A 21,306-nucleotide genomic window follows, 5' to 3' on the forward strand; every position below is an offset into this window, starting at 1 on the left:
TGAGGGGAGAGAAGAGAGGGAAAGGTGATAGTGGAAAAAAAAGTGAAGGATAATATGAAAATAGAGCTTTTGAGAATGGGCAGGGGACCAAAAGTTGGAAGGAACAGGGAAGGAGGGAAGAAGAGGACAAAAAATTTTTAGAAGATGTATTATAATGTAATCATTATGTACTGCAAAAATGTACAAATAAAAATGTACCATTCCTTTCCCTATTCTAATATAACGTCAAAGTCCCTTTTAAGTACAATATGTACAGATATACATGTATGTACCCGATTCCCTTGGTCACTAACTCTAGCTAGCCTAAACACGTTTGTTAATGAATTCTATCCTAAGGACCGTTGTTTTAAACAGTCAGGAGCACCGAGCTTTACAAGAAATCTCAATCGGGTCCTGAAATCCTCGGCTGTCCCCACAGCTGGACAGATGGTCAGTGGACCCGCCGGCTGCACAGCAAAACCCTCGCCCAGGTCCCCGCTTCCCTCCGGCCCGGGCATCCTCTCTGGACCTCGCCCGCTCTCTCGCAAGACCGACAAACTCTTCCCTTCCCACGTCCCTGACTCTTGGTAAACTCCTCACCTCTGGCAGCGCAGCCATGCTGCGCCCCACAGGGGCGGGCCTGACCCTGGTGCCGTCTGTGGCCCAGCTATGACCTCCGCCCACCTCTGGAAAAGCTGAGAGCCCGACTCGGGACCTCGGGCCACAACCCACCATTTTCCGTTCCCACAGTCTCCAGCGGGGCCCTGCGCAAACCCCGCCCCGCGGCTCTGAGGAGACAGCGCCCGGAGCCGTAGCCCTGACCACTCTAGCCCCCAGAGCGGAGGACAAAAGCCCAACGGACTGTGAAATCCCGCCCTTTCCGCTCTGCCTGAGCGCCTGATTGGTCATTTATCCACCTCTGATTGGACAAGACTTCAGGAACTAGCCCCTCAGGTCCTGAATGACCGGAAATGGCCCCAACCTATGATTGAGTGAGGCTGAAAGGGCTGCTTTTAGCTCCAGCTGTTTTCTTTTAAAATCTTAGGATGGAACTCAGGCCTCGAGGCTGAGCCTATTTTTAAAGTAAAACTTCCTCCGTAGGAAAGGATGTACTCTGCTCAGGGTACGTTGTAACACCTAAAGTCTCACTTCCACTCCACGGAGCGTGAACAGCCAAAAGGGCCTTCACCATGCTGAGTCCTATAGCCCAACGACGGCTCCGGATGCAAGACCCAGGGCCTTACTTCCGGGAGCCTTGAACACCCCAAAAGGCCTCCAAGATGTTGGGACCTAACTCAGTGAGGCTCCGGAAGCTCGACAAGAACACACCAGGTTCGTTGGTAAATAGACCTTTATTCGTCTGGCCAGAGGGCATGCTCAGAACTGAGCAGCTCAGAGAGGCCCCAGCTCAGGGGTTAGCACTGTTTTTTAAAGGCAAGGGAAGAGGATTGCAAGCACAGCAAGTGGGCCAGGGGTCAGGGAGTCGGTTTTCTGCCATCTATCTAAAGGAGTCAGCTTTACGGTGCACCTGGCCTTTCATCTCCAGACCTCAGGCAATTCTGTTCTAACAAGGCCTTGAGTCGCTATCTTGTTTGCCCATACCAGGCTTCCATACACTCTGTTTTAATCTTATCTTGGAGCTGGGTAAAAAGAAATGTGTGCTGCTATATGCTGGCTAACTAGGGGTTACATAGCGGTTAGAGTCCCAAAGTTATGCAATGCATCATTATACATCATATCGGAGCACTATGGGAGGCTGAGGCTGGAGTATCCCAAGCTCAAGCCCTGTCTGGAAAGCTCAGGAAGACCCTGTCTCAAAAGAAAAAAAAAAAAATATGAAGACCTGGAGATGTAGCTCGGTGATGCATCCACTTAATCCCCAATACTGCAAAAAATAAGTCATTATCAATGTATTATGTGCGTGTGTATTATGCACAAATAAAATATAATCTTTAAATTTCACTTCTCTGGTTTTTTGTTTTGGGAGAAGAAAGGAGCTGGGTATTTGAAATAGGAAGCAATCCCTTAAGGTAGCAATGTCTGATACAAATAAACTGAAGGAAAAATATAATTTTTAACTTTTTAGTATTCACATTTTAAAAAGTTAAACCAGGAATGGTGGCACATGTCTATAATCCCAGCACTGTGAGAGGCTGAGGCAGGAAAAATCACAGATTCAAGTCCAGCCTGGGAAACAATGATTTAGTGAGACCATCTGTTAAAATATGAAATAAAAAGTGTGGAGGCCTTGTGTTCAACCCCCCTGTACACACACACACATATTAAGAGGCAGGTGAAGGTGATTGTAATAACCCAATATATCCAAAATATAACCACTGTAATTTATGGTCAATAAAAAGTCATTACTGAATTGTATGTATTGTGTTACTACAGCTTCCAAATTCATTTTCTGTTGAAAGCCTCTAGCAAATTTGCATGGAGCTGCCATGTTACAACATAGAGAGCTTTGACTCCCCTGACTAGAGTAAAGGAAAGGACTGAACCCTCCCTTTATGCCAGAAACAAGATAATGCAAGTCCTTACCAATTTTTCCCGTCAGGTCCAGGAAGGATAAAGACAATCCAAGAAAGGGAGACCCATTGTGAAGTTATCCAACCAGAAATGCACAGAGGTAAAATATTGTTTCCCTTTTTCAAGTGCTCCAACATAGATTCATCTTCCAGGGAGAGGCACTATTGGGACATTTCCTATCAGTCAGCCCCAGATACCTGGCTTAGACTACAAAAACTTCAGATGGGGCCACAGACACCTATGGCCCAACAGCTGGACATGACCTTTTCTTTGATCAACAATTGGAACCCAGAAGAGTGACAAAGAGAGAGGCTAAGATTAAAGCTGTCTCAACTAGTAATGCTTTAAACCCATTCATATCATCTAAGGAAAAAAAAAAAAGGAAGGATAACCAAGGAAAGGGTTCTTACTTCAAGTGCAAAGGAACTAGACACTGGGCACAAAATTGCACCAAGCCTCTGCCTGGGCCCTGCTCTGTATGTGAGACAGCTAATGCACCTGACTCATGACATTGGATCTTTGAGTATCTCTGCTCCCAGAGAGGGGCTAGGCCAGCCAAAACCTTCATTTACCAAAGAGGCTCAGGGGAACCTGCAGTGCCCCTGTCCGCAGACATCATCATCTTCTCACAGGAACCCTGGGGAACCCTGGAGGTCATGGGTGAGCCAATTCAACTGCTTCATTCTGTTTTGATTTCCTTCTCTGAAAACGTCTCCTCTGAGTGTATAGTTGGGCTTGAAGGGACCCCTAGTTGAATATTATTTGTGAGCTAGTACTCTTCCAGGCCTATGAAGGCAGAAAAGACATCAGTGACTTGCTCCTCCCAGGTTCTGAGGAGATGTGGTTTACTGATGGAAGTAGCTTTGTCCCAGAAGGACATTGAAAGACAGGTTATACAGTTATCAGCTCATAACAGGTCACAGAAGCTAAACCTCTTCCCCCAAGAACAAAAGGCAGAGCTTTTAGCTTTTAGCTTGGGCATTGATATTAGGAAAAAGTGGAAGGTTAAACAACTATAGAAACTCCAGTTATGCCTTTCTGGTGCTACATGTCCATGCTGCAATCTAGAGAGAAAGAGACTTACTGATAAATAAACAATCATCTATAAAGCATAGGCAAGAAATTCTACAATTCCTACAGACAGTCTTTCTTTTCAGGTAGGTCATAGTCATGCTCTGTAAAAGATGCCAAGGAGATGTGTCTGAAGTCTCCTTCAGAAATCAAAAGACTGATAGGGAGGCAAAAAAGGCAGCCCTATAGCCTCTTAAGACTCTTGCCTTATTCCCAGTTCCTGAGGAACCAGTAAAGCTAGTCTATACTGCCAAGGAAGATAAATGAGCATTAGGACAAGGTAAAATTAAAAAGGGACTGTGGTGGTATTTGGGAAACAAAGCCAGTTCTTTCTCAAGGGACATAGTGGAAGGCTATAAAAGTACTGTATGATTCCTTCCATATGGCAAGAGATTCTACACTGGAAATGGTTGCTTGGGTTTTCACAGGACTAGGACTAGCAAAAACCACTCAACATCCAAAAGCTTGCCCACTTTATGCCTACAACAACCCAGGCTACTTCAAGCCACCTCCTCTATTAGAACTTGTAGGGAGGAGAGGGACATTCTCTGGAGAGGACTGGCAATTAGACTTTACCAATATGCCAAGATTTAAACAGTTTGGGTCATAATTGATACCTCTACAGGCTAAATCGAACCCTTTTCTATTAATTCAGAAAAAGCTACGAGGTAGTCAAGGTGCTTCTTCAGGAAATCATCCATAGATTTGGACTATCCCAGTCTCTCTAGAGTGACTATGGACCTTATTTTACATCTCCAGTAATTCAGGAAGTGGCAAAGGATTTGGGAATAAAGTACCATCTCCATTCTACTTGGCAGCCCTAATCTTCTAGAGAGCCAACTAAAGTAAGCTCAGCCAGAACTTGCCAGGAGACATCTGAGACCTGGCTCTAATTGCTACCCATAGCACTCATGAGGGTTTGTAGCATGCCCCAAATTGGGCTAAGTTTAAGCCCATTTGAAATGTTATACAGAAGGCCACTTCTATTCTCTGATATGATAGTAGATCCAGGGACTACAGGACTCTTACAACATCTCATCAGTCTGGGTCAAGTATAACAGGCTATCCAAATGTATGGAAACAGAGTTCTGATAGCTCCTGGCCCAGGGAGACCACCTACTGTCTGTCCTAGAGACCAAGTGCTTGTGAAAACTGGCAGAGACAGAATACCAGCAGACCAGTTAGAGCCAAAATGGAATGGCATTTTTACAGCACTCACTGAAGTAAAAGTGGCAGAGTTAGATTATTGGGTTCAACTTTCTAGATTAAAGCTAGTCCTACCTGAACAGCTTAAAGAACAAGATCACCCCCCCCAAAAAAAACTACTCCTGTGAGCCTCTGGAAGACTTGAGATTTCTCTTCAAAATGCAAGGCTCTGGTGCAGGTATGGGTTAGTGAACAAGATCTTACTAAGGCCATGGTTCTCAGCCTCTTGATAATTTATCTAACATATCTATATCTATCTATCTATCTATCTATCTATCTATATATATATATACATCTTTCTGTGCAGGAACCATGGAAAACTGATATGCTCCTCACATTTGAGTTAATAGTAAAGTTTCTTTTTCCTATCAAAGAAGCTCCTCAAGGGTCACTGACTGTTTTCTCTTTATTTTCTGACAAGTTTTTCTTTCCTCAGTCTACCCAGAGAGCTACAGCAAGGTAGTTGGAGACTGCATAATCTCTAATAAATAGGGTCTACAGCCCCTCCCAGATTGAAGAAGCTATAGAAGACAGAAACCAACATTCCTTCAGCACCTCATAAATAATTATGGGATTTATGTCTCTCAGGTGGGGAAAGATTTAGGAGTTAGGGTGTGGCAAAGCCAGCTGGGAAAATAAGTGGGACCTGTCAATTACAAAATCCCAAGGCAGTGTCAAATAATTCCCAAGACCCCTTATGTGGTACTTCTCAAGGGCTCCCACAAGATGTAGACAACATAAAAGGACACAGATGCCATGAGGAGCCCACTATGGTGACTCTTCATGGTAGCTCACTCTGAGTCTTCTCGAGCAAGCTCTACTTTTATTTTTGCTCTTTTTCTTTCTTGTTCCACCAAAGTTCTCTCTACAGAGTCAGTTTTTCCCTTATCCTTTCACCCCTCACTTTTCAAATAAACTTTTGGCAGTTTCTGGCTTGTCACATTCAGTTCTTTGCTCAAGACAAAAGGGACTTGGAATACATTTAACTGGCAAGCAGATTCTAAAGGAGCTACCCAATAACAATCCTGCTGGAGGCACTGTATGTAAAGGCTGAAACTATAACTCTGCCACCAGAATTGGGATTAAAAACAGAATTGGAAGTCACTCCTCCTTCTAGTGTGCAGTGCCAGGATCTCTATGCAGTTTTCTCTGACTCCAACATGCTGAGTACAAGCTGAGGGCTGAGCTGACCTCTGGAAGTCTTACTTTCCTTGGATGGATGTGGTGACTGTTACAGAGCAGATTTTCCAGATCATCCACCCTCATTATTCACAGATTCACACGGGTGAATTTGCTTACTTGTTCAAATTTGTTTGTAACTCGCAAGAAACACTTGTAGCGATTTTATGGACATTCATGGACAAGCACTGAGCAGAAAAAAAAATTTAGAGTCCCAAAGTGGCTCTTCCTGGCTAAAGTCAAATCATATTCTGTTTTTGTTTTTGTTTTTGTTTTGTCTTGCTATATCCAAGTGTAGTGTTGGCTTTTTTTCCATCTAGTGTCATGATTTACTTTTATACCCCTCCCTCCCTCCCCCCTCTTCCTTTACTCTTTCCTTTTTCCTTCCTTCCTTCTTTCCTCTTTCTCCTTTCCTTTCTTCCCTCTTTCCTTCTTTCTTTTGCTTTTTGTTAGGGATTTTGTCTAAAATAGTCCTCAAGCATTATGTTGGTAGTGTTCCTAAATCCAAGAAAATAATGATGCGCCCTAATAGAGATGGTATATGCTTAGATAAGCTTCCTCCAGGGATCAGCTATAATGTTTTTGGCACTGAGTGCATTGTTAATGAAGTAACAACAATGTACATCCAGGAAAACAAAAAGGAAAAAATATTACCCATAAGGCCACTCCAGAAACTGTTACAGTAGCAATGAAGCTCCAGAAAAGTTGAGGAAGTCACTAAATTTATGAATTTATGAAGTTAGAAGATGAGATCCAGTTTAAAACAGTGGGTACAATTGTTGTGAGGCCAAAAGACAAAGAATTTGAGGCCATATTGTGTATCACCAAGACAATGTTAAAACTGTTTTGGGTAATGGAAGTGAGCTCATGAGACTTATATGGAGACCGAAAATGGTAAGTGTTAGACTTGCAGTTGAGGTAGATCCTGCTAATCATAAGACTGTGAAAAAATTTGGAACACACCTACAAATATCACACAGAAGAAGAATGAATTGGAAAACCAGATTTTCAATCCTGATGATATTGAATTTTATAAAGGAAGCCGCTGAATGGCCCTGTATAACCCCAATAATTCAGGATTCACTAATTCAGTGTTCATAGCAACTTTATAGAATTTAATTATTGTGACTAACAAAATCTATATATTTTCTGAATGCAACATGAATAAGTTCATTCATTTTTGGGTGCTGTAGTAGTGGATAGATAGGATATTGTTCCAATTTTTCTCTGCAACCTTTGTTGTTTAGCCTTTCAGGTATTTCCTCCAAGAGATAGGGTTTGTTTCTCCTCCTCTTGACTCAGCACTGGGCTTTGTCTCACTATGGGCAGTAGTTTTTTGTTTTAAATTTTTTTGTACCGGGGATAGAACTTGGGTCCTTGTGCTTGTGAGGCAGGAGGCAGAACCACTGAGCCAAATCCCTGGCCCCGGGCAGTAGAGTTTTTGAAAAGTGATGCTGTGTCACTTCTTAACCTAAACTCGAGTCTTCATAGCTTGTATTTTCTCTCTCATTACACTGAGATGTCCAAAGAACATGCCATGGAGCAGAGGCAGGAGTTCTAGCCAAAGTCATCTTAGCCATGTAAGATGGCTTTCATGTGCCCTGTGCTGTTCAGGTGGGCAAATCATCCACCAAACCAGAAGAGTTGCCCAGACAACCTCACCAAGAACCTCAGAATCACACAGCCCCCCTCCCCTGTAGACCTGTGAACAACGATAGAGTTAGTTTAAGACAGTGACTTTGGAATGGCTTGTTACACAGCATTAACATTGTTTATAGATAACTGGCATAGATATTGAGAAACTCTACTGGATTTCTCTGGTGTTTGTCTCAGGTGTATCTTTACATCTTAGGGCGATTACAGGAAGAGACAATACAAGAGACAGCTTCGGTTCACAAGTATTTTATATGTCCTTATGCTCTCTGTGTGTCTGATCTGACCTTTTGGAATTCTCCCTCACACACAGATCTTTATTTTGACTAAGATCCCAAATAACTCATTGCACACCTGAAGTTGGTTATGGTGATCTCATATTAATGAATAGACAATTGCAAAGGTAATATGTGTTCCATGGTAACCTAATATTATAGACCCACAACAGATATGTTTATTTATTAGTAAATACTTATTCAACATATTTGAAGCTCCGGGACATTTTCACCCCAGACAACGACAAGCTGATGAAATCCAAACTTGAGCCAGTCATGGTAGCACAAGCCTGCAATCCTAGCAGACAGGAGTATCACCACAAGTTCCAGGCCAGCTTGTGCTATATAGTGAGTGCAAATCCAGGCTGGAACACGTACTGACACTCTGTCACAAAAAAAGTCCAATCTTTGAATGCATGAAGTGAGTTTAATACCAGGTAATTATTCATGCTTGCTTACCTTTTGCTATAAGTTCTGCAAATGTTCCGTTTTTATGATGTAACTTTATTGAAATGAGATTAGAACATCTCATTAATTATACATTGTTTCAGTAAAGAGCACTAAATGGTTCAAGCCAGCAGCAGGACAGATGGCAGGGCCAGTCGCACATTATGAGTTGCCTCATAGGCATAAGTATGATAGCTAATTAGATCTCCATCTTCAAAAAAAAATCTACTTCTTCATCTACCCAAAACCAGACAATTTACATTTGGTTCCACCTATGTGTTTAATGCCCAGGTTCAACTTAATATTTGCTGAAAGACTGATCATTATGGAATTAAGTAAAATTAAGAGCTGAACTATGTCAATGTTGATGAAAAGACAAAGAATCACTTTGTAACCTTTTAATATGGTCATAGAACATTTTGTAACAAGTCCAGTGGAGGGTCATCTAACACTGTAAGGAAATGAAATTAGGTTTGATTTATTCTCTGTTAACTGGTTAAGGCCACATATCTGATGAAGTTAGAGGTTCACCCACAGAAAAGTGATACAGCTGGGCTTTGATTTATGGCCCTGATGTCACAGTTCTTGGGAGAAGGATGGGTACACAAGCATTGGGCCAGGAAAAGAAGAGCTCATGGGGAATGTGGGGCTTTGAAACATGAGGGGTGGCCTAGTTACTTTCTTGTTGCTGGGACAAAATACCCAGTACTTACAAGTTGAATTAGGTTATTTTAGCTTACAGTTTGTAGAGGTTTCAGCCCATTGTTGGCTGACTCCAAGCAAGGTAGCATGGCAGAGGGGCATGGAAAAGAAACAGTCCATAACAAGAAGCAACAGCCTGCCTTCTTCCCTTTTTATTCCAGACAGGCTACAAACCTATTGGTTGGGGCCACCTACACCCAGGGTGGGTCTTCCCTCTTTAGTAAATCCATCTTCCACACCCAGAACTAAGCTAAATCTATCAGGGGGATAATCAAATATTACACACCCATGATCTAATAGCACACACCCATGATCCAGTCATCTCCGAAAAGCTCCACCTATGAATGCAAGAGGCTTCGGAGGCACATCTAGATACAAGCCATAATAAAGAACATTTGGAAAAATCATAAGGAAAAGAAAAGAGTTCCCCCAAAGAAGCCACAACCTGGAAAATGGCATGAAGGCATGAAGGATTTCCTCGAAGCCAGGAACTAAGTGCATTGAATTTGTATTTCCTATTCCTCACAGTCTCAAGGTCATGCAAGTCAGTGTTTGCCTCCCACTGAAAATATACACGGGCCAGAAGAACAGAAGAGTAGATGTGGTCTTCAGGGATCAGACACTCCTATAATCAGTATTTATGGGAGAATGAAAAATGACCTGGTAAAACTGTATTTTTGAACACACAGGACTCTGTGAAATAGGTAAACATTTTTTTTTCTCTCTCTTTCCAGCATCCCTTCTTTTTGTTCTGTGGGATGGGTTTTTCTCTGTTCCCTGTGTGAAATTTCTGGCAGATCGAAAAGCTTTTTCCAGCTGCACTCACAGACATAAATGTCCTCAGGACACTTTGGCACCAGAACAATCTCATTTTGATAATTAAAAGACCATTCCAGACAAGGGCTTTTCACCCTAGAGTTTCCAGGTCACTTTGTTGTGGAGATAACACCCATTCTGCTAACAAACTTGCTGGTGCTTCACCCCAGGGACCACCTAAAACACTGCTTCCTCTTCATTTTGCTTGGCTTTATATGTATGACTTGTTTTCACTTTATAATCAAACTTAGGATTCCATTTCAAGCATTCACCTCCTGCTACAATGTTCCTTTCTTAATAAGGCTTAGTTACTCTACAGTCGCTAAGGAATCAACAGTAAATTCCACTAACACCATTGTAGACCAGATGTGCCTCTGAGCATTGCCAGTAACCTGGAGGCAGACACTGTTTTATCCTCATCTCACAAAGAGGAAATTGGGTACAGAAGTTAAGGAGGGTGGATAAAGTCAGAGACCTGTTTGTGGGAACTCAGCATCAAAGCCAACCCTAGAGGTCCAGGGTCCCTGATCTCAACCATCGTCTCTGCCACCTCCCACCCTGAACCTGCCCAAGAGTGCATTCTTGTGATTTTAAAGGAGGGACTACTATAAGCTACAAACGCATAGTTTTAATTTGAACACGATGAAGGGAGCGTTGCAGGAAAACTTCAGTGTGAATTGGTGGTTTTGATGTTTCTGAAAAGTATTTTTCAAGCGCCACTTTTGCTTTTTGCTGTCAACTCCTGTCACATTCTAAATTTAAAAGGCTCCACGGTTCCTGGATCATCCTCTGGTCTGTTCAATCACGTTAAAGCTTCCATGGGCTTAGCCTTCGGGAACCTTCATTTTGGAGTCAGGCCCAAAGAAATATCAGAATTTCACCTTTATGGCATTGCTACCTAGAGCTTAGAAGTCACTGCTGCCCACCGGGGAGACCACTCCCACAGCAAGAAGCCAAGCCTCACAGGCACAAGGTGGATGGGGGTACACCAGTGCGATCACATAGGGTGATACATTTTCCATGGATCGGTGAGCTGCTTCCTCAGCATGGTGCTGCGTGACTGAAGGCAAAGCCAAACCAATACAGCCAGAGAGATTTTTGAGTCAAACTTGTGTTTGAACCCTGGATTCAACTCTTGCTACCTAGCCACTTTGCAGGCGAACTCCCTGAGCCCACTTGAGACATGAAGGTAATGACAACCTCTACCCACCGTGTTTCCTGAGAGGGGCACCAGAAGGCCTACTGCCAACTCTGCTCTGCTCTTTCTTCCAGAGCTAGCTTCTCTGTGTCCCAGGACCTCCTTCCCAGAGCACTTCTAGGTCCACATTTTCCAAAAACGCCCATGAGAATGGAAATGTTTGTTTTTTTGTTTTTTTGAGACAGGTTCTCCCTATGTAGTTGAGACTGACCTGGAACTCACTATGTAGCCCAGGCTGTCTTGAACTCACAGCGATCCTCCTGCCTCAGCCTCCTGAGTGCTGGGATTACAGGCGTGCGCCACCACACCTGGCTACAAGAACTGAAATGTGAAGGTGAAGTAGAAACTGCCACTGGGGAGAACCTGAAGATCACACATAATGGCTTTACTAGTCTCTCACGACCTCCACTTTGCTCCCTTGATCTGTGGCTCCTCACAGTTCCCAGAGAATGGCAGTTTCTTCCCTCACCTCTCTGCTTCACAATGAAGCCATTCCTGTCTCCCCGTCCTCCAGCTTCAGGCTTCTAGACTAGTCTCCTCTACCATTCATGGACACCTTGATCACTGTCACACTAGTGCTGCTGAGTTCTCCTGACTGGATTCAGGCTGATACCATGAAGCTCAAATGATGGTACCTGCAGAAAGGAGTTGGTACCAAGAAATGGGCACAAGCAAAGGCCTATGGAAGCTGAGGGGGACACTGGAGTCAGGGATTTCTGACAAGGTTTCCTTCTGCCATGGCACATCAGGAGACAATCCCTGCTTGGCAGAGGACAAAGGTGACACAGGGTTGGAGCAAATCCATGAGTTGTGAGGACTGGTTCCTGGGCCTTGTTGTGTGGCTTTTGATGAGCCCATCAGTTAGCTTTCCATCACTATAACAGACACCTGAGCCAAATAAACATATAAAGAGGGAACATCTGTTTTGGCTTACGGTTGCAAAGGTTTTCATGCATGATCAGTTGGCCTGTTGCTCTTGGGCCTGTGGTGAGACTGCTCAGCAAGGCAGAGTAGAGGAAAACCACTTATCTTGTGTTTGGGAAGAGGAAGATAGAGGAAGAGAAGAAGATACCAGTGTTCTACAGTCCCGTGTGAGCACATGTTCAGTGTCCTGAAGACCTGCCCCAAATTCTCACATTAAAATTTCCACCACCTATCAAAGGCTCCACGCTGAGGTCAAGCCTTTTACACACTGACCTTTGGGACATATTTAGGACCCAAACTATAGTACTGTGCTATGAACCTCTTATCTAAGCTTCTTCATACTGTTGGAATAATCATTCTCATCGAGAGACTGTAAGAACATACAAAAACAAAATACCAGGCACAGCCCTTGTGATATAATAGGTATTCGACAAATGATAATCGACTTTTCCCCACCACATAAGCAGTAAAATAAAAGTTCAAGGACCAGAGGAGCTGAAGCATTGAGATTGAAATGGAGAAAGCTGAATGGAGATGTAAGTCCACGTCAGAGTTCACTTCAAATAATTCAGCTTCATCCTGTGTGACTAATGTGTCCAAAGTGCAATTGAAAACACTGTTGCCTTTTCCTGTTGGAAAGATGCTTCCAGAAGCAGAAAGGAAGACTATATTGAAGATCCAGAAACCATAAGAGGGTAGAGGAATTTTCAGATTAGAGGTAGAGAAGAAAGAATTAGTGTGATTGGCTTAGCACAGTTGTGGGTGTGTCTGAGTGACTGACTTCCTGCTGGGTGTGGGTGGCACCAACCAATAGGCTTGTACCCTGGACAGAATAAAAAGGGAAAGAAGAAGTAAGTCTCACTTCTGTTTTTTGGAGGAGCTCCAGTCTTCACCACTGCCTTTGGACATCAGTCTCCAGGGTTACAGCTCAGACTCTTCAGCCTTACAGCACAAACTCTCTGGCTTCTTGATTATAGACTCATAGGGAACCCTGTAGTGAGCTCCAACTTTTGACTGGATCACTCAGCTGTGCAGCACCCAGGTAGCACTTTTACCTGGTTCCACACCTAACTCTACAATATATATGTTGTTCATCTAATGAACCCTACCTGATATACTTAGAATCAACTGGATTTAGTTTTTTATTACAGATAAATGGCACCAAACTCCAAGGAATATACCAAATCTTTCAGTGTAGAACTCGTGATTTAGACTACCTAAAAAGGCTTTCTTTTCCCTCTGGAGAAGCTAGAATTAGATGCACACAGACAAGTGGTATAGATCCAAGCGTGAGCCTGAAACCTAAGCTGGTTGTATCATATTCACCAGACAAGTTTACCATGGAGAAATGAGACAGCAGCACTGGGCTGTGTGCACTATGCCCTCCAAGGTGAGGAGGCAGAGTCACCCCACTGGTTGGCAGCCACTGCCCCTATTTTAGTACTGGGCACCTCAGCCGTACTCTGAGGCAGTCAAGGCAGAGGTCAATTCTACATGTTGCAAATGGGCAGCCCAAGGCCCTGACAGACAACAGGACATTTTGTGTTATTCATTTACATCAGCTAAAAGAATAATCATCCTTTTTTCTGTGTTCACACTTCCTCCAGCTTTGCCCTCCAACCTCAGCTCTTAGCTTAAGCCCTGGCTGAATCTCCTTCCTCCAAAGTCTTGTCACTTGGTGAATACTACACAGCACAGCCAGAGAACCTGTGCAAAAGACATCTGCTCTTTATAAAGGGGTCACTTAGTGCCTGCCATGGCAAGGAAAGTTTTGGCACAGGTTTAATTATAACAACGATGTTATGCCATATGTACTGTTACTCCTCTTTTACAAATAAAGACACTGGGGCACAGAGATTTGAGAAAATTGCCCGAATTTACACTGCACCTGGGTACAGTGTTCTGGATGTGGGTTCCTTGCCTTTGGGCATAATTCTCTGGTTGTGAGCTCTTCATCTCTGTCTTTCTAAATGTAGTTTACCTTCTGGTAATGTAAAAAGACACATGCCCCGTTATTTTTAAAACAAGGTGGCTGGCCCAGTGATATAGATATGAAGGTGTTAATGGTGGGGTACAGAGGAGGGACCCCAGTTTGGTGCATGATGAAAGACTTTCTGCAGAGGGTGTTAAAATGGGAGTTCTTAAGCATGAGTACAACAGAATCATCCCAGATACAAATAATAGTGATGATAATAGTAATAATAATAGGGGCAGGGGAATTTAGCTCAGTGGTACTGCACCTGCCTCACAAGTGCAAGGGTCCCGAGTTTGATCTCTGGTATAAAAATAATGATAACAATAATTAATAATAATAATAATAATAACAATGATACTGTGTCACTGTCTTGTTTAAGCCCTCTAGTGACTTCCGGTGACAAGCAGCATATAGATCTAATGCATCCCACCAGATCTGCTTGTCTACTTCCTACTTACCACGGTGAAAGCACTTACCAGTATTTGAAATTATCTGCCCATAACCTGTGCCTCTATTTGTCTGTCTGTTGATTGCTCCTTTCCCTCCATTAGAATGTGAGCTCCCCAAGGGCAGGGCTTTGTGTTCTAGGACAGTGTTCAGATCCCAGCCTTTGTACACATCCACTGCATGACTGGATGCCTCTGAACTCTGGAAAAGAGATTTCCAAGCCCTCAGGGAGAATTCGCTGGAGCAGCTGGGACTGGAATGGGGTCCCGATTTACAGAATATACATATTTTTTGAGACGGGGTCTCTCTGTGCAGTTCAGGCTGGCCTTGAACTCATCACAATCCTCCTGCCTCAGCTTCCCAAGTGCTGTGATGACAGGCAAGCATCACCACACCTGGCGTACAGAAATTTAGAAGAGAAGATGGAGACGGATGCTGGGGGAGGATAAGCTCCTTCTCTTCTAAACCAGCCATTCCAAGAAAATCTAGGACAGTGTTTACCTTGAAAGGCCCTAAGGAGCTAGCATGGAGGGATTTCCAACAAGGAGCTCGGAAAGCTGTATTCTTCCCTTGCCTCTGCACTTCCTTTACCATCCACGAGGCACTGAGAAACAGTCCCCCTCTCTGGACTTCAGTGTACACATATGAGAAACAAGTGGGTGTGACCTTACTGGTTTCTAAACCGCGCTTCAGCTCCCAGACTCCAGAAGGTAAATGTTCACTCGTTGCCTATCGTCATGGACACTTGTCTCTGTCATCATTAAGTGGCTTCCTCGGGGACAGCAACCATTTTCTGAACCTCAGCTAGGACCCCGCAGGCTGCTTAGCATGGCCAGGGTGGGCTTTTTACTCCCTCCAGTCTGAGAATGACAGTTACTACTGATGACCACCAGGTGGCGCCGCTCTCTAAGGCAACTGAATTTGAGGCCATCTAAAAATTAAATTTGATGTTTATCAAAGACCGGGTGCTGGAGTTCAGAAGACGAAAAGAAATGAACACACAACCAGGTACAGAGACGAAGTCAGCCTTTGAAGGGAGCTAAGGAGAACAGACTCCTCACTGAATTTGCACTCCCAGGCTGCAGGGGGTGGCTGGGTGCTGGGGTGGGCCTGGCCTCTTCCTCGGGGCTGTGCTACCTGCTGGCCCTTCATCCTCACTCAAGCCCTCCTGACCCGGCATCACCCCATGCAACCTCCTCCCACAGCTGTGAACTCAGGGCCAGGAGAATGTTGCAATCTTCATTTTTGGAACAAACACATGACAGTTGTTTCTCTGACCCAGGCCTGTGAATCCTGCAGATGTCTCTACAGAGGAGGAGAAGGCAGGAAGGGGCTAGAGAGAGCTGAACAGGGTACATCCCGTTCGAGATTTGTTCTATGACAAATTCAACAAACATTCACTGAGCCCTTAATCTTTGCCAGCCCTGTGGGACGTGGAGCTGACTCAAACTTCCATTACTGTCCCACCAGCAGTGAGACAGAAGTGCATAGACAGAGGTGACGGCTGTGCAGGTCAGGGGCAGGGGCAAAGAGAGAGAACTGGTCTTTCAAGCAGAAAACAAGCTCATTCCAATTCTTGCAGGGACCTGGGCTGGTCTGGAAAGGCTCTGGAGCAGGTACCACAAGGTAGGGATTGAAAGACAAGTCTAGGAGGACAGGTCTTCTTAGCAAAGATAATTGCTCTAGGACTACAGTGAAAGCCTGGGTTTTGGAGTGCAAACAGTGTTTTGACAGAGCTGGGACTTTGAATTTAAGAGAAGGGACAGCTAGGACAGCAATGGGCTAGAGAGACAGGCAGCAAATAAGATTGCTGTAGTCATGTAAGAGCTCAACATCCCCTGAGCATCCCCTGGATGGCCCTCAATGCAGGCCCTATGGGCAGGAGAAGGATGTGGTCAGGCAGCCTAGAAGAATGTGGCCTCAGCAGGTGCTGAGGATGATGGAAGACTGCATAGAGCCAGACCTGAGCCAGGCTCATGGCTAGGAGTTCCACAGAAACCTAACAAGCCTGACTCGGAGCTGTGGCCATGGGACGGGACAAAGGATGAGAAGTCAGCCAAAGAAAAACAAGTATCCAAAGTTGGTCAAATCACCCTCTTTGTTTTGTTGTGTTTTGTTGGTGCCGGGGAATCGATCTCAGGTCTTTGCACTTGCAAGGCAGGTGGTGGAACCGCTGAGCTAAATCCCCAGCCCAAAATCACCCTTTTTGGCCAAGCCATAGGAGAGCAATGCTCAGGATGTAATTTATGTGTAAATCATCGGCCTGTTTCACTGGCTAATAGATGATATTGGAAGATCCTGTCCTCTTTATGCACCAGGGTTTTCTGATGAAATCATTTGAAAATTCCAAGTTTAATATGACTCGGGATTCCCCCAAACCTCAGTTGTACTCAGCTGCATCACTTTCCACCTCTCTTGCATCAGTGAAAAACACACAGAAATGAAGCCAGAATCAGAAGGCAAACAAATGCGATGATAAATTAGTGTGGGCCGTGGGACCAGTTTCGCTTCACAGTTGCTTTTACTTACTGTTTGCAGCCATTCTCCAAGCCGCCCACACTCGCCCTCTCCAGAGGCAGCTCGGACACCAGAGAGTCCAGCCAACTGCTGGAAACTTGAGAAGGGCTTCCATGTCTTGCTGCTCACATCTGGTGGATCCATCTGTTCCTTGAAGTCTTTATAAGACATCACATGCTCCAGGGCTGCTCCTCCCACAGTGGGGTCTTGCTAGGAGGGAAGGCAGTGCCTGGCCCGGAGAATGGGACTGAGTGCTCACCTCTCTCTGTAGCTCCTTCCAAGGTAGCCATCCCCTCAGCTTAGAAGGGGACAAAGTGCTGAGTCTGACCCCTAGCCTGGGGGCTCTTTTCCTCAGAATGACATGCTGCTGAGGAAAGTTCACCAAAGCTATGTGACAAGAAGTAGAGAAGATGGTCTTTTGAAAGGCCAGATTCAGGAGCTCCTTTGGGCCCAGTGTGGCTACATGATGGGCCAAGAGTCAAGATTGTTGGCTGGCAATTCTGAATTTATGATCAACCAGCTGTGCAAACTTAAAACAGTTCCCTAAGTTTTGCAAGATTTAGGCTTTGTCTTTCTACCCTCGTCTCACAAAGTCTAACGCAATGGTTTCTAAGCTCTTCCCAGAGGTAGAAGTGTCTGGGTCCATCAGGAGTAATTTCACTTATCGGTTCAGTGGGATTGTTGGGCTGAGGAAGAAAGATGCAACTCAGATAACAATCAGCCTCTACTTCTCTCCGTCTATCAGGGAACATGTATGAATAAAAGATGATGATGGGGGGCCGGGGATTTAGCTCAGCGGTTTGGTGGCCTGCCTTGCAAGTGCAAGGACCTGAGTTCAATCCCTGGTACCCCCCCCAAAAAAAGATGATGATGGGGGGCCGGGGATTTAGCTCAGCGGTTTGGTGGCCTGCCTTGCAAGTGCAAGGACCTGAGTTCAATCCCTGGTACCCCCCCCAAAAAAAGATGATGATGGAAATTGACAAATGCTGTCCTCTGTGAAGCAGAAGACAGTGGAAATACTGGGAAGGCTTAGGAAGATGTCAAGGAAGCACTGGTCCCCAGGCACAGTTCTGAGGGATGAAGAGGGTGCTGACATAACCATATATGGTGTGATAAAAAATATGGCGTGGGGCTGGGGGTTTAGCTCAGTGGTTCCAGTGCCTGCCTTGCAAGCACAAGGATCCGAGTTCAGTACCCAGTACAAAAAAGAAAGGCATGCATTTCAATTTAAAAACCATTACAGTAAAATACATATTGCCACCAATCCCTCTGAAAATCCTCTCCTTGCTTCAAACACACTTATCCCATGGTTCTTGCCACTTTCTGCAGCAGCTCTGGAATTCTCTTTCCTAAGGGTTTTTAGTTGCATTGTCCTAGCTGCCTCAGTGTCCTGAATGGATGTGAAATGTTTCCCTTTCATAGTCATTTTGTCTTTGAGGAAGAACCAGAAGTCACACAGTGCCAAATCCAGTGACTGAAGTGGATGAGGACACAGCGTCATGTTTTTATGAACCTGCCCTTCTGCTAGATGGTGCTTGGCAGCAACAGTCACCAGATCTTTAATCACACCTGGCAAAGACATTCAGGAAAGAGGACTCCAGAGCTGCCCCACAAAGTACTATGACAATGGGATGAGTGTGTTCAAAGCAAAGGCCTTTTGAGGAATCTGATAGCTAAGAGAGTCTTGAGTCAATGCTAGGAGCTGTTTAACCAGAAATCACATGGCTATATTCTAGAACTCTGGAGAAAATTCCAGAAAGATCTAGAACCTCTCTGTACTCACTACAGGAAACAGTGGGCAGAGATTGAAACACAAGACTAGGGACCACAAGTGACCCAGAGCACAGGGTTATGAAGAGTCAATCTTTGGTCAGGTTTTACCTTGTATGACTAATATTGATTGAGTTATTTCATATTTCTATGAGTTCATTTTCTGTTCCTTACAGAGTTTCAGGAAATGTTAAATGAGACAATGACTATGTGGCAGAGGTGGATGAAGTGCTCCCCCAAAATGCATATTGCTGAAAAGTAGCAGCCAGCATGGGGCGTATTTTCCACCCCCCACTATATCTTGAGGAAGCTATAAGACTGAGTGTCCTTCTTCAGAATAATGTCAAGGGCAAGCCACAGATGTAGAAGTCTGGTACACAAAATCTTCTTTCTTCCTGTAATCCCAGTGGCTCTGGAGGCTGAGGTAGAAGGATCGAAAGTTCAAGGCCAGCCTGGGCAATTTAGCAAGACACATACTGCAAAAAATTAAAAAAACACCAGAGATATAGCTCAATGAAAAGATCCTAGGTTTCCTCCCAGTGCCACCAAAGAGATCTTCTTTACAGCCAGCCAGAGGTTGATGCCCACAGTGACCTCACCATCCCAGTCTTAAAGATGGTAGAATAAATATCCTTTAAGGTTTATCCTCAGACAACTTGATGGAACCTAGCACTCTATCTTACCTTCACAGGACTAAGAAATAAACTTCTACAAATCATCACTAATGTTTCAGATTAATGTGCTACACTAATTAATGATGCAGTCCTTGAGGACTTACCACCATGTGCATCGCTCAGGAAATATTCAACAAGTAAGTCATCGAGCACTCAGCGATATGCTTGGCAGTATACAAGAAGCCATCCTTGGCTTCCAGAGAATGAGAGATCCAGACAATGAAGGGGAAGAGCGCAGCGCAGCATGACGAAGAGTGGTGACAGTGATGGACCCAGATGGCATGGCGTGTGGTGGGGCCACCTCACCAGCTGGTGAAGTCAGCATTGTGTCAAGACTTCACTCCGCCTTCTTTCGGAAGCCCTCCCTAGCTTCGCAAGTTTACCTCCAGAGTCCCTCACATAGGAGGCAGAGCGTGGGGAAGAGTTCTCCAAAGCGATAGCAGTCAGGGCTCGCAGCACGAGTAGGCCCAGCCTCTCACTTCCAGCCGCTCGGCTTGGTCGGCATAAATACTAGAAGAAGGGATGCTGAGAGAAGCAAGGATCACTCGTGGGAACCAGAACAATACCGGAAGAAGGGGAGGGTTTATCTCCAGCGCTGCGTGATTGTGGAGATGAGAGGAGAGAGGGGTGAGCGGTAGAGTGCGCTATTGGCTCCTTGAAAACATTACTATGCTGAGCTGGGGGCCACACCATGGTCAGGACTGAGCTGGAGGAAGTGTGATCAGGGGCTGGCCACTACCGTAATTCAGGAAACCGCTGAGAGTAATTACAGCTACAGAGGTTTGACCATATCTTACTCTAAGCATAGCATCTCCTTTTGTTTGTTTGTTCATTTTGGGAACTGGTACTTATGCTTATTGCATCTTAATCATCTTTACTGCCACTTTCTCTCTCTGCTCTCCTATCTCTCTCTTTCCCCAGATCCCCCTTCCATGTTCACAAAGTCTACCTCTCTCCTATCATCTGTCTTTTATTTTGCTCTTTAAATTATTTATAGTGGGATTTTCATACAAGACAAACTGTATGTTATTTAACTTTCTGTGTCTGACTTACTTCATTTAGCATATGGTCTCAAGGTGCATCTGTTTTCCTACAAATGACTTAAATTATCCTTCTTTATGACTGAATAGTACTCCACCGTGTATACACAATCTATTTTCTAGTCCTCTGTTGGTTGGCTTTTATAGGCTGCTTCCAAGATGTAGCTATTACAAGTTTAAGCACAGTATCTTAAGCATTTTACATATATTACCTATTTTAACTAATTGTCAACCTATGTTGGCCCAATTATTATCCCCATATTAAAGATTAAGAGACTCACCACTGAAATGTTAACTAAATTGTTGAACTTCACTCTGACCTCCCAGAATTACTAATTCTAGAACTCACGCCTATGGCTGTGAGCAGTGGTACACTGTTGTGCACAGAAGCAGGGAACCAAGAGAGTAGGAATGGAGAGATGCAGGTAAAAATGAGCAAAGCCAAAAGAGGCAAAAGACTAGGTGGAGTCCGGACCGAGGAACATCAGGATGAAACTCAGTTTCCGGGCCTGACAATGGGCAAGGAGGCTGCAGCAACGACTGTACTTATGCTTGGCACTGACACATTATCCAAAATATTGGTGTCTTAAAGCAGCATCAGCCCAACCTCTCAGAGCCCTAGAGAACAGAAGTTCAACGTCACAGTGATGGCAGCGTGGATTTCTTCTGGAGGCTTGGAGGAGAAAACATTCAAGGCCTCTCTCCTCCTGCTGGAGTCAACAGCAGCTCTTGGCCAAACTTTCGGTCTCTATCTCCATCCTCACCTAGTTTTCTCCCTTTATCTTTTCTTATAAAGACTTCTTGGGACCAGGGATTTAACTCAGTGGTTCTGCCACCTGTCTTACAAGCACAAGGACCTGAGTTTGATCCCCGATACCAAAAAAAAAAAAAAAAAAAAAAA

The 21,306-nt window shown here is 44.5% G+C and overlaps 1 protein-coding gene and 1 long non-coding RNA gene across 4 annotated transcripts in view; one reads left to right on the forward strand and one right to left on the reverse strand.

Annotated features, from left to right (window-relative positions):
* LOC104865500 (zinc finger protein 709) overlaps window positions 1-825 on the reverse strand; it is a 26,048-nt gene extending 25,223 nt beyond the window's left edge. The window contains exon 1 of one of the 2 annotated variants that reach the window (XM_019208155.2): window positions 712-825. In XM_019208155.2, the coding sequence (XP_019063700.1) occupies window positions 712-714 (3 nt within the window). In that variant the 5' untranslated portion in view covers window positions 715-825. Of the gene's footprint in view, window positions 1-579 lie in introns of both variants that reach the window. The other variant, XM_019208154.2, reaches the window with a different exon arrangement.
* Window positions 826-963: 138 nt separating this feature from the next.
* Window positions 964-21,306, forward strand: part of LOC109118199 — a 23,486-nt gene continuing 3,143 nt past the window's right edge. The window contains exons 1-2 of one of the 2 annotated variants that reach the window (XR_002025518.1): window positions 964-1,319; window positions 2,540-2,611. This is a non-coding gene — a long non-coding RNA (uncharacterized LOC109118199). The remainder of the gene's footprint in view (window positions 1,320-2,539; window positions 2,612-21,306) is intronic. The other variant, XR_002025519.1, reaches the window with a different exon arrangement.

This window comes from Fukomys damarensis, unplaced genomic scaffold (genome assembly GCF_012274545.1).
Source record: "Fukomys damarensis isolate Sample0158 unplaced genomic scaffold, DMR_v1.0_HiC HiC_scaffold_25, whole genome shotgun sequence".
Classification (NCBI taxonomy): domain Eukaryota; kingdom Metazoa; phylum Chordata; class Mammalia; order Rodentia; family Bathyergidae; genus Fukomys; species Fukomys damarensis.